A 14280-nucleotide genomic window follows, 5' to 3' on the forward strand; every position below is an offset into this window, starting at 1 on the left:
TCTGTCCAGGTATGGATATTCACTCTGTTTCATCCCATCATCAGCATATTTGAGCAAATCCAGGACAGACAAAGAGGTGTCTCTATGCTGGGACCTGTGACTCTGACCCATTTCCACATATTAAGCCACAAACTGAAAATCTCTCAGTACATACACAAATGCGCACACATACACACACACACACACACACACACACATTGAGTTTGGCCTCCCTGTTAATAGTGCAGGAAATATTATCTGCTAGGGGACAGCTGCAGACTCACTAGAGAGACAGAATGGTAGAGTAGGCTCATTATCCCAAAGACAGACACAGACCACACCACATACACACTCTCTTTAGGACAGCACACAGCATGAGAGCCACTCTATCCCATTTTTTCACCTAAATCTGGGTCCCAGAACAGGAACAGTTAGAGAGGGAGGCATGCAGAGCCTTATGCAGTATGTATACAGGAAGGAGGGACTGTGGATGCCTTATTTAAACCAGTAGGGCCAGAGGCAACCGATTCCACCACAGCTCTGGATCTGGCAGGGCTTCTGGCAGAAAAGTTGGGGCTTTGCACCCCATCCAGATATGGGTTTCATCTGTCTGTCTGTCTGTCTGACAGACTGTCTGGCTGCCTCTGTCTCCCTCTTGTTCTCTCTGCCTCCATCCCAGAGGATTTTGTTTTCCGCTACGCAGATGTTCGGGGCTGTCTGCTGCGCTGCACTCAGCTGTGTTTATAACAAAGAGGTGTTGGTTTGGAGGAGGAGAGAGAGCAGCGAGGTAGGGGGTGAATGCTGTTCAGAAGGGGTGGAGGTCACAGCGCTGTTGGTGTAAACAGTGGATGATGCCAGCTCTCCCTCGGGCCTCCAACTAGTCAATACAGCATCCCTTTTTTTTCCTCATTTCCTCCCCACACATCCCCCTTTATTTTCCAGAGAGACAGATGCATCTGCATGTTAGCCGAAAGAGTTACGGTGAGGCCAGCAGGGGAGGTAGAGACCCACTGAGAGGAGACGAGGTGCACTTAATGTCACAGTTAAAGTTACTGTGCTCACTCACCCAAACGTTTATTACAGGCTCTGCATTAGCTGTGCAGGAAAGAACATGCATTCTCTCCCACACTCTTTTTTCTTTTAATCTCTTAAGTATGCATTGTCTTGATTGATAGAATGTTGTCACCAGTTGTTGATGCAGTATCTTTACACTTTTTTAACGCTGACTGAAGAAAAAAAGAAAGAAAGCTAAGGCTGTCTGTGGCGTCTCAGGTGTTTGGCTCACCTTGATACTCAAGGCTGCCTTTTACAGTAATGCTCCTCAGAGCAGGTTGACCTTGCTGATACAAATACACAGTGTTTTTTTTTTTCTTCATTGGAGCTGGTGCTCTAATGGATCGGATGTTTAGCGTTTACATTTGCATTCCAGGATGACTGTATCTGCTTTTAACTACAGCAAATTACCTCACACACCACACAGCTGCACTGCTGAGTTTGAGTTGGATCAGTGTGAGCGCAGGACATTTAGGGGGTCACTAGCATAATGGTTATTCATCTGTGTACACTAATGTGCACATTTCTGCCTTTTTCAACAGCATACGAGTCACAGAATATTTGATGGATCACTTTGCTTTGTTTCAGATTTATACAGTTCCTGTGCTTAAGAATTGAAGCTATAGTGTTTCAGCTGTATGCAGGGATTTGTAGGTATGATTATGCAGTGCAGGACTGGGGAAGCTATTACCACCCATCTTCCTCTAAAACCTGGTTCCTACTGTTGAATGTGATTCCCACTCCACGCTGCAAGAAGCAGAGAGCAATATCTGGGCTCGGAATGACCAATTAAGTGCTTAAAGGGTTTAGTCAGGAATTTGTTGGCTGTCAGTAGGTGAGGGGTCCTGGGGTGAGGCTGACTTTGATCTGTGACTGAGGTGACTTTAGAGCAAGCTGAGGAGCGTGAGACAATTGGCGGCCAAAGCTCCGTTTATCCCCAAAACACAGAGAAAATAACATTACTTTTCCATGCATCCAAAGGGATAACAATGCACATACACACTGTGTTGACCCTGCATACTTTGTGTGCAGCCTGAATTTCAGACTAAAATTTACAAGCACTGTTTTCATATGTTTTTATATGTACATGCGCTGGAGCTGGGAAAATGATTACTGGCATACCGTCTGCAGTGGAGAGCTTGTTGCTCTTTCACTACTTTCTCCGCTCTCAATAAACCTCCAGTTTATCTTTAACACCGGAGATACAGAGAGCAAAGATATGCTGTTACTCTGCCCTTCAGAAAATAGATATGCATTGATCTGCTTGTTGCAACTACCAGGTGGTAATGATACTCTGATAAGGCCGGCAGGCAAAGACTAATGATTTTAGGTGAGGCAGGTTTTGTAATTTTGCATCCAGCATTCCCGAATGAAAATAAGAAATGCTCAGTTAATCTCTGCAAACCTTCACATCTATTCACTATCAAATTTGTATCAACAAATTAGACCTAGGAATGAGAAGCTGTGGACCTCTTGTGTGGGAATAATGAAAATCCATCGCTGTGTCATCTTTTTTACAGCACTTCCAGCAGAGAAATCAGTGCAAATAAGAATCACATCCTACCGAAGTACTTAGCAAAGCATTAAAGGTAGATTAGATCTAATGTAGATTTTCATCTATGTCAAGATAGCACGGGTGTATGAGTGCAGGGGATGTAAATATGGAGTGTCAGGGAGAGATGAAAACGCGATGATGGAGAGCCGATGATCAGTGTGTACTATGTGTGTGTGTGTATGTACATGGTTATATGAAGGTCCGTGTGGTTCAGTTAACAAAAACGAAGGTCATTGCTGTTAGAGATGATGATTGGCGCTGATATGTGTTCATCATCGCTGTTGTAAAACATATTGACAGTAAGGTTATATGGGAGAAAGCAGGCCATTAAAAATAGCAGCTGTACAAGCTTTTACTTTATTTAGTCAATACTGTATACTGTAAAGACATTTTGATGGGATTAGTTTTCATGGCAGGCTAGAAGCAGTGAATCAATAGTGATGTGTGCCCAACATTTTGTCATTTGTGCAGAACTAATTATGTGTGTCAAAACACTTAACTGCTGTTTTACTAGCTGACTCCGACTTTGTAAATGTAGCAACAAATTTAAGTGTTATGCTTTTTTAAAAACAACGTAATAATCCGCCTCTTTAACTATTCCTTTGCTGTATGTTTCCTAAAGAATAACATGTTGTCATCTTGTTTAAATTATGTTTTTTTTTCCTCTTTCTGTCTTCTGCAGTTCTTCGTGATGATTTCAGACAGAACCCTGCAGATGTGATTGTGGCAGCTGGAGAGCCAGCAGTCCTGGAATGTCAACCTCCACGTGGGCATCCTGAACCCACCATATCATGGAAAAAAGATGGCGTAAACATTGATGACCGAGATGAAAGAATCACTGTAAGCAGATTGACTTTAACATTGTTATTGCTGACACATAGTCAAATATATTGATGTGTGAAGACTGCTTTGTATATAAGGACGATGTGTTTAAATGTGTAAGATAGATTGACCCAGTGATGCAGGTCAAACCATTACCACCACTTCAGTGTTTGTTGAAACATTGATTTGTTTGGCTCATCATTCACATATAGCAATTACCAAACCCAAAACGACCCATTTTGGTGGCTACAACCTTTAATGACTGAGGTATAAAATCAGTCTTGCTCCACTGGTCAGCAGCAGTGCATTGATTGGGGATAGCATGCTGATGAAATCAACTAAGAAATGCATAGATCAGGAAGCAGAAACGAGCTGACTGGAATCAAAGAAGAGAAAGTTGTGCTCAGCAGCAGTAGCACCTGCAGAATCCAAACAACACTCTACATTTGATTTACAACCAAAACACCACCAATTGTTCGGCTTTAATTAAAATAGCAGAGCAGCTAGCACTGCAGTATCAGTCAGTCGTACCGAAAGCCTGTCTTTAATAATCCCAGTTCAAACTGTTTCAACCAAACACAACTCTCTGTCCTTAAACAGGAAGACACTTGTGTTGTGTTTAATTTGTAATGATTGGATGTGTGCTTCAGGGATGTGAAGGCTCTGACTCAGCACTCAGCTAACACAGGCAGATAGTGAGAAGGAAGTAGTTAGCAGTGTGTCTGGATCTCATTTTCACAATCCGACTGGTGGGGTTTTAAGGTTCTGGTTCCACATTGTGCAGTTATTAAGTAATCGAATAGTTTGGCCCCCAAGTGCTGACGATAGCTAACTTCACAGTAAAGTCGTGGAAAATCAAATCTGCCCCAGACAATAAATACAAGGTACTAATAAAGATGTTCCACTCTGTATGCCTTCAGCATAGTGCTGAAATCCAGCCTGGACTACTTGTGCTCAATACTTTTTCATTACTGGGTAAGTCAAAACAGTGATTTATCACTATTGGCTGTCTTCAGCGGAGGGTCGTACATGACAAAACATAGTTTTGTCTGTTGAGGTTGGGCACATTGAGCTCTGATCGCAATTCAAACTCCTAAACAGTGCAAGTATTCTTTCTCTCTCTTTTTTTTTTCCTAAGCTGCACAGGCAGAAGATTAAGAGTCTGTGTCTGGCTGCTGAGCAGCATAATTGAAAGAAACAAGCACATAATCTAGTTTAAAGAGAATCACATCATATCTGTCCCTGAGTTTAATCAATAGTCACTGATAAGCACGAAAACTTCTATGCCACATAGTGAACTCTTGTGGTCTTGAAGGAATTTACTATCTGTCGTGTGTTATTTAATCATTTGATTCATGCATTTATAATGTATGTCTGCACATCTGACCACATATTTGTGCTTGCTGTTCCACTGTAAATAATATTTTGGGCAAAATGCAACATCCCATTTTTTCCTGAGCTGACACTGAAGATAATTTGTATTAGAGAATTGTTCCTGTATGAAGAAAAAATGCATTAATCAGTTTTATCGTTTACCTTTTCAGTTTTGGCTATCACCTAATGTTAAACTATCTCATGCTGCTAACTGTAGAGTGTTAAAGAAGAGGTGCTTTGAGGACAAAGCAGCCCTGTTTCAACTCAGTGTTATGCATGGCTCTCATGCACATGGCCTTTCCCATAATTATATTTTAGCCCCACTGAATACAACACTCACACGCTATTTCTGTTGTTTATAAATCATTTCTGCAATAACATCCATCCTACCCCCTGCATGTGCATGGTGGAAGTGAGGGCTTATTCTCACTGCTGTATATGTGATTTTCTGCACTGCTGCTGTAACACAGGCTAAATGACTCAAAGTTGTGTCCTTGTAGCCTGAAGCAGTGTTGGGCCTTCTGTGGAACTGAAAACAGGGTCTGGTAGATTTAACAACACCGTGTGGACCAGCTGGTGTTGCTCACTGTAAACTTCCTGTCAAGCACAAAATCTCACAGACTGAGTGTTCCCAAATGACCACTTTTAAAGTAGTTCTAGACGTCATCTATGACCATCGAAGTATATGTAATCAACTGTGGTGACAGATGGGAGTCTGGGCGATGTCCTGTGGCCCATGTTAACAGATCAAGTTGTATTGCAAAAAGGACAATCATGATGCGATGCCCAGTGTATGTTTACAGTATAGCAAATGTGGTCTGAGTGAATATGGGACTGTAGAGGGAAGCAGTGGGTGGAATCTTTATAATGTGATGAACAGCTGAGCTCGTCAAAGGGCTTCTCATCCTGCCTGCTTTGTTGTTTGGTTCAGTCCATTCCTCCCACCATGCAACATGCTGGAACGTGCAGTCTCCTTGGTGATCACTGGTAATCAGAGCGAGGTACCTAACCACCTGCAATGGGGATTTTCTCTCTCTGTACTGCACTTTACTTTGGTGGTTTCTACATAAAGAGGAATGAACTTCAGATAAGGAAGACACATCAGAGAGAACCCTCTCTGTTTTCCTATCTATTCTAGTCAGCTATGTGTAAACACCAATGATGTGCTGTGTACCATCTCACATATATTCATGACTTCATGTGGGGTGGTTGTGAAAAGTTTCCCACCAAGCCATAAAAAGTGAAGTAGGACTATTACCCTGTAATGCTGCTGTGCTACTAGCAGCAGCTGTCTGCATTCCTCTCAACTTAGTCAAACAGGTCTTTCAGGAACAATGAGGGAAGGATAAATAAACAGAAAAAGGAAAAATTCCAGTATTTAAACCTAGACCATTGTCTGCTAAGAGCAAAAGTCTGTCTGCGGCATCATAAATGTCCAAAATGCTGCACATTGTTCTCCTTCTTTTGTGTACTAGTTGTGGCTAATTATCAGCCTGGAAAATGAACTGCTGTGTGAATACAAACAGAGTTCATGCTGAATGGGGGCTTTTGCATTATCAGCACTGCCAAATGACATGAGACAAAAGGCAACAGGATAGAGCCATCTCCCAGTAATGCAGGGATAATGGTCAGATTGTTGGGGCTTTCAGCCGCCTGTGTGCTGCGCTGTGTTGTGTGGAGAGGATATGCATGCAGAGAAAAAGAGGACCGCTGCTGCATTCATTTATTTTAGCCAACTCTCAGAGTCCCTGCTGCTCTGGCACTCCAAATATGCCTTCTGAGAATGGGAAACTGCCACAGACACATGGTGGTAAGAATATGGATAGAGTAGACAGAGCCTTAAGTGGATCCTCATGTCAAAGCCCTGTGGAACCAACAGTACACCCCCCCCCCCCCCCCCCCCCCCCTCTCTTTCTCTGCTGTATGGTCTGCCCTGACCTTGGGCCTTTGTGAGTGTCACAGTGTTTTAGCTGTTAAGCCTTTCCTCAAACAAACAGTAACATAATGATACTTCAAACCCCTCCAGCATCACGGGGTGCCCTAAATAAGCCAGCCTTCCACAGCCTCTTCAAGTCTCTCTGCCTCCTGTTTTACCATGAATATTAAACAGGGGTGAAGGGCTGAGGAATGCCTCAGAACCTAGAAGAATGTGTCCGGTTGCAAAGTTGTCCTTCAAGAAATCGTAGACTCAGACTGGCTGCTCTATGAATGGACTAAAATCCATTTTTCAGTATATACACACAGTTTTAAGTTTGTTCTTCGTGCAAGGGATGAAAACTCTTTGTTGTCTTTCTTCTGGTATGTTAAGTGTTGGAGAGAGACATATAATAGCATGCAAGTCAACACACATGTAGGAGAGCTTGAGTTTGACATTGCAGTCATGGAGAAAGCTGATTTTTTCTGTGTCAAGCTCCCTGTCAGTGGTTCTCTAATGAGGGTATCAATGACATGCTTGCAGGTGGTGGTCCTGGTCTTGCAGGCTGATGTGTGCATTTTAAACCTTAAGCCCTATCAAGACACAGAGATCATTGGTGCACCATGCTATTGTCTGTCTCTGTGTTGACTGGCACGGTTGTCAGCTGAGAGAAGGGCTGAGGGGCCTGTCTTGGGGCCTGTGCTGCCTTTCTGACTGCCTGAGAACAAAGCACCTCCTCTGGCCTGTAATCAAAGCCCTGGGAAATAACAGACATGACATTCACCTGGACAAACACACATTCACTGCTGGGTGTGTGTGTTCTTCATGAATGTATGTTCACTTAGTCTCACCTGTAGTTGTATTCACACACAGAAAACATTCCAAGAAACCTATTCTTTAAAACATTCCCTACAATAATAGACAAAACTGCCCAGAAGCCCTTTGAAGCAACTGGAAAAGTGCTCGCAGTCCTGCACTGCCTCAGGTGTTCCCTCAGGGACCTGCGGTTGTGTTGGATTGGGAAAGTGTTTTTTGGCTCAGATTACTTTGAGGAGGAACAGGCTGACTGATAGTGATTTAGACTTCAAGTGGAAGCTGAGTGGGAAGAACACAAAACCACTAGACAGAGTAGTCCAGTTGGTCTCAGAGCAAAGCCCAATAAAAAGAACTCCTCTGCACAAAGCTATTACGTGTTTGTGAATACATTTTATCATGGTGTTGTAATGACCTTTTGGTAAGTAAATGCTCACAGGCATTCTTGAGTGTAATCAGGAAATGTTTTGTAATGTTTGGCCTATGCTGTTTTCTGTTTTCTCTGTGTCAAACACAGCCTCAAGCGTCACAGACTTGAATATTGCTGTTTTTCCTCTCCATGTTTAGCCTCTCACCTCCTCTTCTATTCCTCAGATTCGTGGAGGGAAGCTGATGATCACAAATGCGCGGAAGAGCGATGCTGGGAAGTACGTGTGCGTCGGCACAAACATGGTTGGAGAACGGGAAAGTGAAATAGCTGAACTTACAGTGCTTGGTAATGAACCTGTTTTTCTCTCTGTTAGAGTGTCTATATCTGCTGTCCACTTTATTCTCAGCCCACATACAACCCAAAAACACGCATGCCCACATTCACACACTGCTTTTTTTCTGTTTGTCTGCAGTGAGAAACAGAATCCAGATGTTAAGCTTTGATTGTCTGTCTCCCAGAGAACTAAATGGTGTCACTGACCTTTATCAGATAGTGTGAGATGACCTCCAATCTCACACTTAACTATGAAACCTACACTGACCCCAGCGGCTTCTCTCCTCTGACCAGCTGCACCCTATTTCACCACAAGTGACCTCTGATCTCTATATTCCTCTGTGTCCGAAGCAGAGAGCATGTCCAGACTCTTGATTTTATCGCTAGCTTTTTCACTTCCTCTACCTCTCCTCCTCAGAGACCTCTTGTAATCTGTCATAAGGAACAACAACAAAGCTGGCTTTGGCAAGATAAATAATTACACTGTACATACAGAAAAATAACACTCTCAGGGCTTAAAAGACGCAAGCCCTTAGCTTTTGTCAGAGTGAGTATCATAAACCAGAAACTCTGTTTATTTATAAGCCACCCTGGATAGATTTAGGGACCAAGTCTGAAAGAATGTGTTCAAAGCAACAGAAAGCTATGGCTTCTTTAGGTTTAGTGAATATAAAAAATAAACATTGGACATGCTGTGGTGACTTTTGGGACTGGTGACCAGAGAGTCGGGGCTGGACTTAAGGGTCATGGGGTTAACAAGATGACAGAAGGTGTCCTGTCTTCAATCAGTTTAGTTTCTTGTCGCGCGTAATTAAAGCCTTAACTCTACCACAAAGTAGTAACTGTTTCCTGCCCTGTGTTCTGTCTTGTGACTTACTCTATGTGTACTGTCTAGTCAAGAGTATATTTTGGATTTATGAAATGTGTGTCATCAACCATACACCATTTTCTTGTGATGTTGTGCCTCAAACTAAATAAGATTATGTCACATTATTACTCATTATTTTCATTACATTATATCACATAAAACAAGACACATCACGAGGCCAATAACAAAATGATTTAAACCAGGCTTCTCTCCAAGATGGTCTTTTCCACTATGGGTTTTATCCAACTTTAAATCTAATTTCAAACTATAAAGAATAAAACCAAGATTTATTGAGGAAATCAGAGCCACAGATTTCATGACTTTAACTTAATCAAAACATTTCTCCTGCGCTACCGATCTGTGCTTTGTGATGTTTAATTTGTTGGGTCTTTCTACAGAGCGTCCCAGCTTTGTACGTCGTCCCAGCAGCCAGGTGGTGTTGGTGGACCAAAGTGTAGAGTTCAGGTGTGAGGCCCGTGGTGACCCAGTTCCCACTGTGCGCTGGAGGAAAGATGATGGAGAACTGCCCAAAGGAAGGTATGACTCATCAACTAGTTGCCTTTCATCACACAATACCCTCCTCCCTCACCCTTTCCCTCTCTTTGTTTGATTCACTGCGCGCTTTTGTCTACATCGTCAGCTGACGCATGTTGCATTTTTACTCTGACTCTGTGTACACAAAGTTTTTGTGAACTTGACCAATATTTGTGTCTGAATACCTGTTTTCATCCAGATATGAAATTCGTGAGGACCACACCCTGAAGATCCGTCGTCTGACCCCAGCTGATGTAGGCTCCTACACCTGTGTGGCAGAGAACATGGTGGGCAAGGCGGAAGCAGTGGCCACCCTCACCGTCCACGGTAAGACAGAACACAGTTACGGGCTTCAGTTTCACACTGCTCAGTGGGTTAAATATTTCATTTATAGCCCCTCAGACAGCTACTCTAAATTCATTTCCATTTTGGGTCTTTGTGCAGTTGATTCAAATGCAATTTAGCCCAGCCACATTGCAATAATAGCCTCCAGCTTTAGTACTACACGGTCATCACTTTCAACTATTCTCTCTCAATTAGCTGATTGATTTCTAATAAAAAGAAACGCAAAAATCCATAACAGCTGTAGAGTTGTGCACATGGGAGCTCAACTCTACAATCGATTTCATTTGCCCTATACAAGTGGCATTTCTCAGGAGGCCTGTCTTCCTTCATGTTTTAAGACATACAGTACTATTTGTGAACGTATGGAATATCTGTGTGTCTCTTGTAGCCCTCTCCATTGGACGTCTTATTAACACAGTGAGAATATAAAGCAGCCGGTCACAGTGTGTGAACATTCAGAAAGAGAACCATTCAGGGGAATGGGGGCTGGGATCACCCCAAAAGCCTCTTGAGATTCAGAGGAACACAGGGGCCATTTAACGCCAAACTAATGGGAATGTTGGGAGTCGGGTGAGAGGAGAAGGGAGGGAAGGAGGAGGAGGCTCAGAGCATTGGAGATAGGGATTGGATGGAAGGACAGTGAGTATGTTGGTCTTTGGTGGCGGCTCACCACTGATGCAGAACGGGTTGGGAATTGGGGCTGGGGGCGATTGTGGTGAAGACGATAGAGGGGAAAAGAGGTTTCTGTGGTGAGGTCAGTCATATTAATGTCACTACCAGCAGTCAGCACAGCAGAGATATAAAGAGACAAGGCAATTCTATTCCTCTGCCAACCCCCACCCACAAACACAGATATTTCATCTTCACATGGCTACCCTTTGCAATTATTTCTTGATTTTCTCCGCAAGACAGCAATCTTTAGATTGGTTTGAGGAGAGAGATTAGGCACACCTGTCAATATACCCATCAATATATCTACTTCTCTTATTGCCTTTTTTCGTTCTTCCCTTCACCCTGATGAAAGCTTAGTTAATGAACAGGAACAGCATTGATGTGATGGTTCAATAAACTGTTTTTCAGGCTTAGAATCATATTTGAAATGTTAAATCCTCCCTTGTCCTCAGTGGAAATGAAATGTCTTAACCTCAGACCAATTCCCTGTTGCCTGCATGCAGAAGCCAGGCACTGACCCTCTTTTCTTGCCTTGTGCCTCCCAGCTCCCCGTGCTCTTAAGAGTGAGAAAGGCATGAAAACTGAAGGAAAAGTGCTTAAATTGATTAAAGTACAAGAAAGAAAAAAATGTTTGACATACAACTAGTCAAAAGTTTGGACACATCTTCCCATTCACTTGAATGAAAGGGTGTGTCCAAACTTTTGAGTGGTGCTGCAGATTTAAAGAACACATGCCAATGCTGAAGTGTAATATCAGGTGAAAAGCATAACAACATAACATAAATCACAGGAATCCTTGTACTGCTTTCACTGTTAGATCAGACTGATGCCTGAACCTTCCTAGAGCCATTTCCATTTATTCTTCAGATCCCTTAGCTTCATCCAGACCAGGACATGAGGAGGCCAGAGAGGCTGTGGGCACTGAGTAGTCCAGCTAATTAAAGACAAGCAGGCCGCAGTCCCACGCCCGGAAATGACATGCTTCTAATTACAGATGCGGGCATAGGAAAGGAAAGAAAAGCCGAGTAATTGTAGGTCTAAATGAGCCAAAGTAGCAGAAGCGATGTATAGGTAGTAAGATGTCGCTGTAGTAGTGAAGACACCGCTAATGTGGGGGGTAGCAGTTTAGTCTGTGGGTTTTGTGGGCCATGCTGTCGCTCTGTATCAAGAGTCAAAGTATGGCAAGATTACTGAGCTGCGGCATAAGAACAACTGAGCAGCTGAATAAAATCACTTCAGAGGTTGTGAGCTACTGGCAGGGAGAACTACACCATAATGTAATTTCTTATATCCTAAGTGGAATTAATGTAAATATTCTTTGAACTCAAGTTTCTTGCAATTCTGCTCTGATGTGTAAATGTACAATAAAACTAATTGAATTAAAATAGAATTTTCAAATTGTTAAGTATATAAATCATTCCCTGCAGTGCAATCATGCAATTTGCTTATCATTGCAATATAGTATATGAAAGTGATATTAACAATATAGCAAGACACACAGTATTGAAGATATTTTTGTTCAAACTAAATCCCTTTCGAGAGCTGAACAGTGTATTAGAAGAATCCAGCTCTGTATGGACAGAGGGGGATTTTCACACCCTCCATGGTCAGATTGTCAGTGAACAATGCAGACATTGTGGAAGTGGCGCCCTGGGCTATTTTTCTTTCAATGTGCTCCGCTCTTGTTACTAACTTAATCAGTGAATTATTGTCTTACACGTGTGTTTGTCAGTCTGGTACACCTCCTCTGGACTTATAAATATGTCAAGTAAAATATTCCATTGATTGATGGAAGAAGCACATAATTGGCCAAGTCACCAGCTATATTTATAGTTTCTCAGTAAAATCATTAATCCGAGCCACATGGGAGTGTATTAGTGAGATGGCCTCTTTAGCTATTAAGTAGGGTGTGCGTACATGTATTTTTAAAGATTTAAGGATCAGACAAAGGCATTTTGATGTGGGTCTGGTGTGGTTAGATAATGCTTATATAGTGTTTTATTAATTAAACCTTACCGATGGACTTCCACCATAGGAATGTAAATGCATAGCTTCACACAGTGTTGGACAAGATTCAGAAAATCAACGTGTTATTTTTTCTCAGCTAGTTAAAGTTTGCCGTTAGCGGTGATTTATGTGTAGAAAGGCCTTGAATGGAATGGTAGTCCCTAGAGCAGCGTTGCTAATAACCCATGTAAAGGGTCTGGAAGGAGACTTGGAACTGGTGCCAAAAGAGAGTGAATGAGAGGAACTTTCTTGTCAGCAGTCTGTGTGCTGTTCATGTGATGATAAATACCAAATCGCGGTTGGGCGCCACATTTAGAACTGATGCTTTGTGCTGCTCTATCTCTGTATCTCTGCATTTGATTTGGCTTAACCATCCAATAGACCTTCATTGTGTATTGCTTGCTGTCACACAAAGTTGTGAGGGCCACAATTCAGTTGATATACAGTATACAAAGTCTCAGAGCGAGACAGAGCATTTAAAGCACGCTACGGACCTCCCAGTGGGAGCTACTATTAATCATGCTAAATCCTCTGCTTGCAGTTCTACTCTGGTGTTGATGTCAGGCCCACTGAACAGCAACTATACACAGATCCCCATTAATATCTCTGCTGTGGTCTTTGGTACATAGCCTGCCTCCTATTGGGCTGGAGGCCACAATGCTCAGTGCTATTTCCCCCAACCTCTCTGATCAGCGTATTGATAGAGGCTCCCCTCTGCGCTGTAAGCTAGCAGAAAGCCCACAACAAAGTATTCCGGTCAGATTTAGGGCTAACCTCTCCCTCCAGGTCCACAACTGTGATCACAGCAGCATGGGAGAGGTAGGGTTACCTAATTAAAGGCTTAGACACACATGAATGGATGTGTGTAGGTGTTTCAGGTGGTGTGTGTATTTGTGGGTGTGTATGTTCTCATGATCGTGTGTATCTAGAGCCTCTCACACACAGCAGTGAGCGCCTTCTTCTGGGAGCATTTGATGCAAGTCTTATCTGCATTTTAAAGGCCAGCGATAGGTAGGGGGAGGAGGGAGGGGTTGGCCATTACTCTGACTGACAGCGTTTATGTTTCCGTGGGAGCCGTTGAAGCAGACAGATTAGATAAGGTGAGTGATTGGCTGGGGGAGATTTATGTCCAGAGAGTGACAGTTAACATTCACCTTGTATTTTTATGGACCAGGCTTACATTTGCCTGGCTGTGTTTGAGAGACTGTGATCTAGCTGCTCCTCAGGGTGCTCTAAACCTCATTAAGGGCACAGAGATGTTCACCTTCACACAACACCTGGAAAGAGAGGAAAAAAAATAAACAAAGCGTGATGTTGCTAAGCTCAAAACATCTGTCTTGTGTGTTTCATGATGTTGTCTGTGTACCTTCTTTGTCATTTTGTTTTATATAATCCAGCATGTTTCCTGTCCTTGAGCATGTCCCAAGACTAAGAAGGAATGTTGAATCAGATGTTCTTCAGTATTTTCTCTGTGTGTGCATTTTTAATGCATTCCTGATCACTTGTGGTAATTATTTTTAGCCGTGTGTATCTTGTGGTCCCTAGGGTTTGAGTCAAGGGTGAAATATGACATGTCTTGTATTCATTGAATAATAATAACATGAATATTTGTACCCATGGACATCACATTGTTATTTTCC

At 42.7% G+C, this 14280-nt stretch overlaps 1 protein-coding gene and 1 long non-coding RNA gene across 6 annotated transcripts in view; one reads left to right on the plus strand and one right to left on the minus strand.

The window, feature by feature from the left end:
• robo1 (roundabout, axon guidance receptor, homolog 1 (Drosophila)) overlaps positions 1-14280 on the plus strand; it is a 201411-nt gene that overhangs the window by 154895 nt on the left and 32236 nt on the right. For all 4 annotated transcript variants that reach the window (XM_042415452.1, XM_042415453.1, XM_042415454.1 and 1 more), the window contains 4 exons: positions 3270-3427; positions 8106-8226; positions 9481-9619; positions 9816-9943. In XM_042415452.1, the coding sequence (XP_042271386.1) occupies positions 3270-3427; positions 8106-8226; positions 9481-9619; positions 9816-9943 (546 nt within the window). The remainder of the gene's footprint in view (positions 1-3269; positions 3428-8105; positions 8227-9480; positions 9620-9815; positions 9944-14280) is intronic.
• LOC121899554 overlaps positions 9516-14280 on the minus strand; it is a 30474-nt gene continuing 25709 nt past the window's right edge. For both annotated transcript variants that reach the window (XR_006096745.1, XR_006096744.1), the window contains 3 exons: positions 13795-13917; positions 9802-9884; positions 9516-9605 (listed from right to left, as the gene is read on the minus strand). This is a non-coding gene — a long non-coding RNA (uncharacterized LOC121899554). The remainder of the gene's footprint in view (positions 9606-9801; positions 9885-13794; positions 13918-14280) is intronic.

Source organism: Thunnus maccoyii, chromosome 6, assembly GCF_910596095.1.
Source record: "Thunnus maccoyii chromosome 6, fThuMac1.1, whole genome shotgun sequence".
NCBI classification, from domain to species: Eukaryota; Metazoa; Chordata; class Actinopteri; order Scombriformes; family Scombridae; genus Thunnus; species Thunnus maccoyii.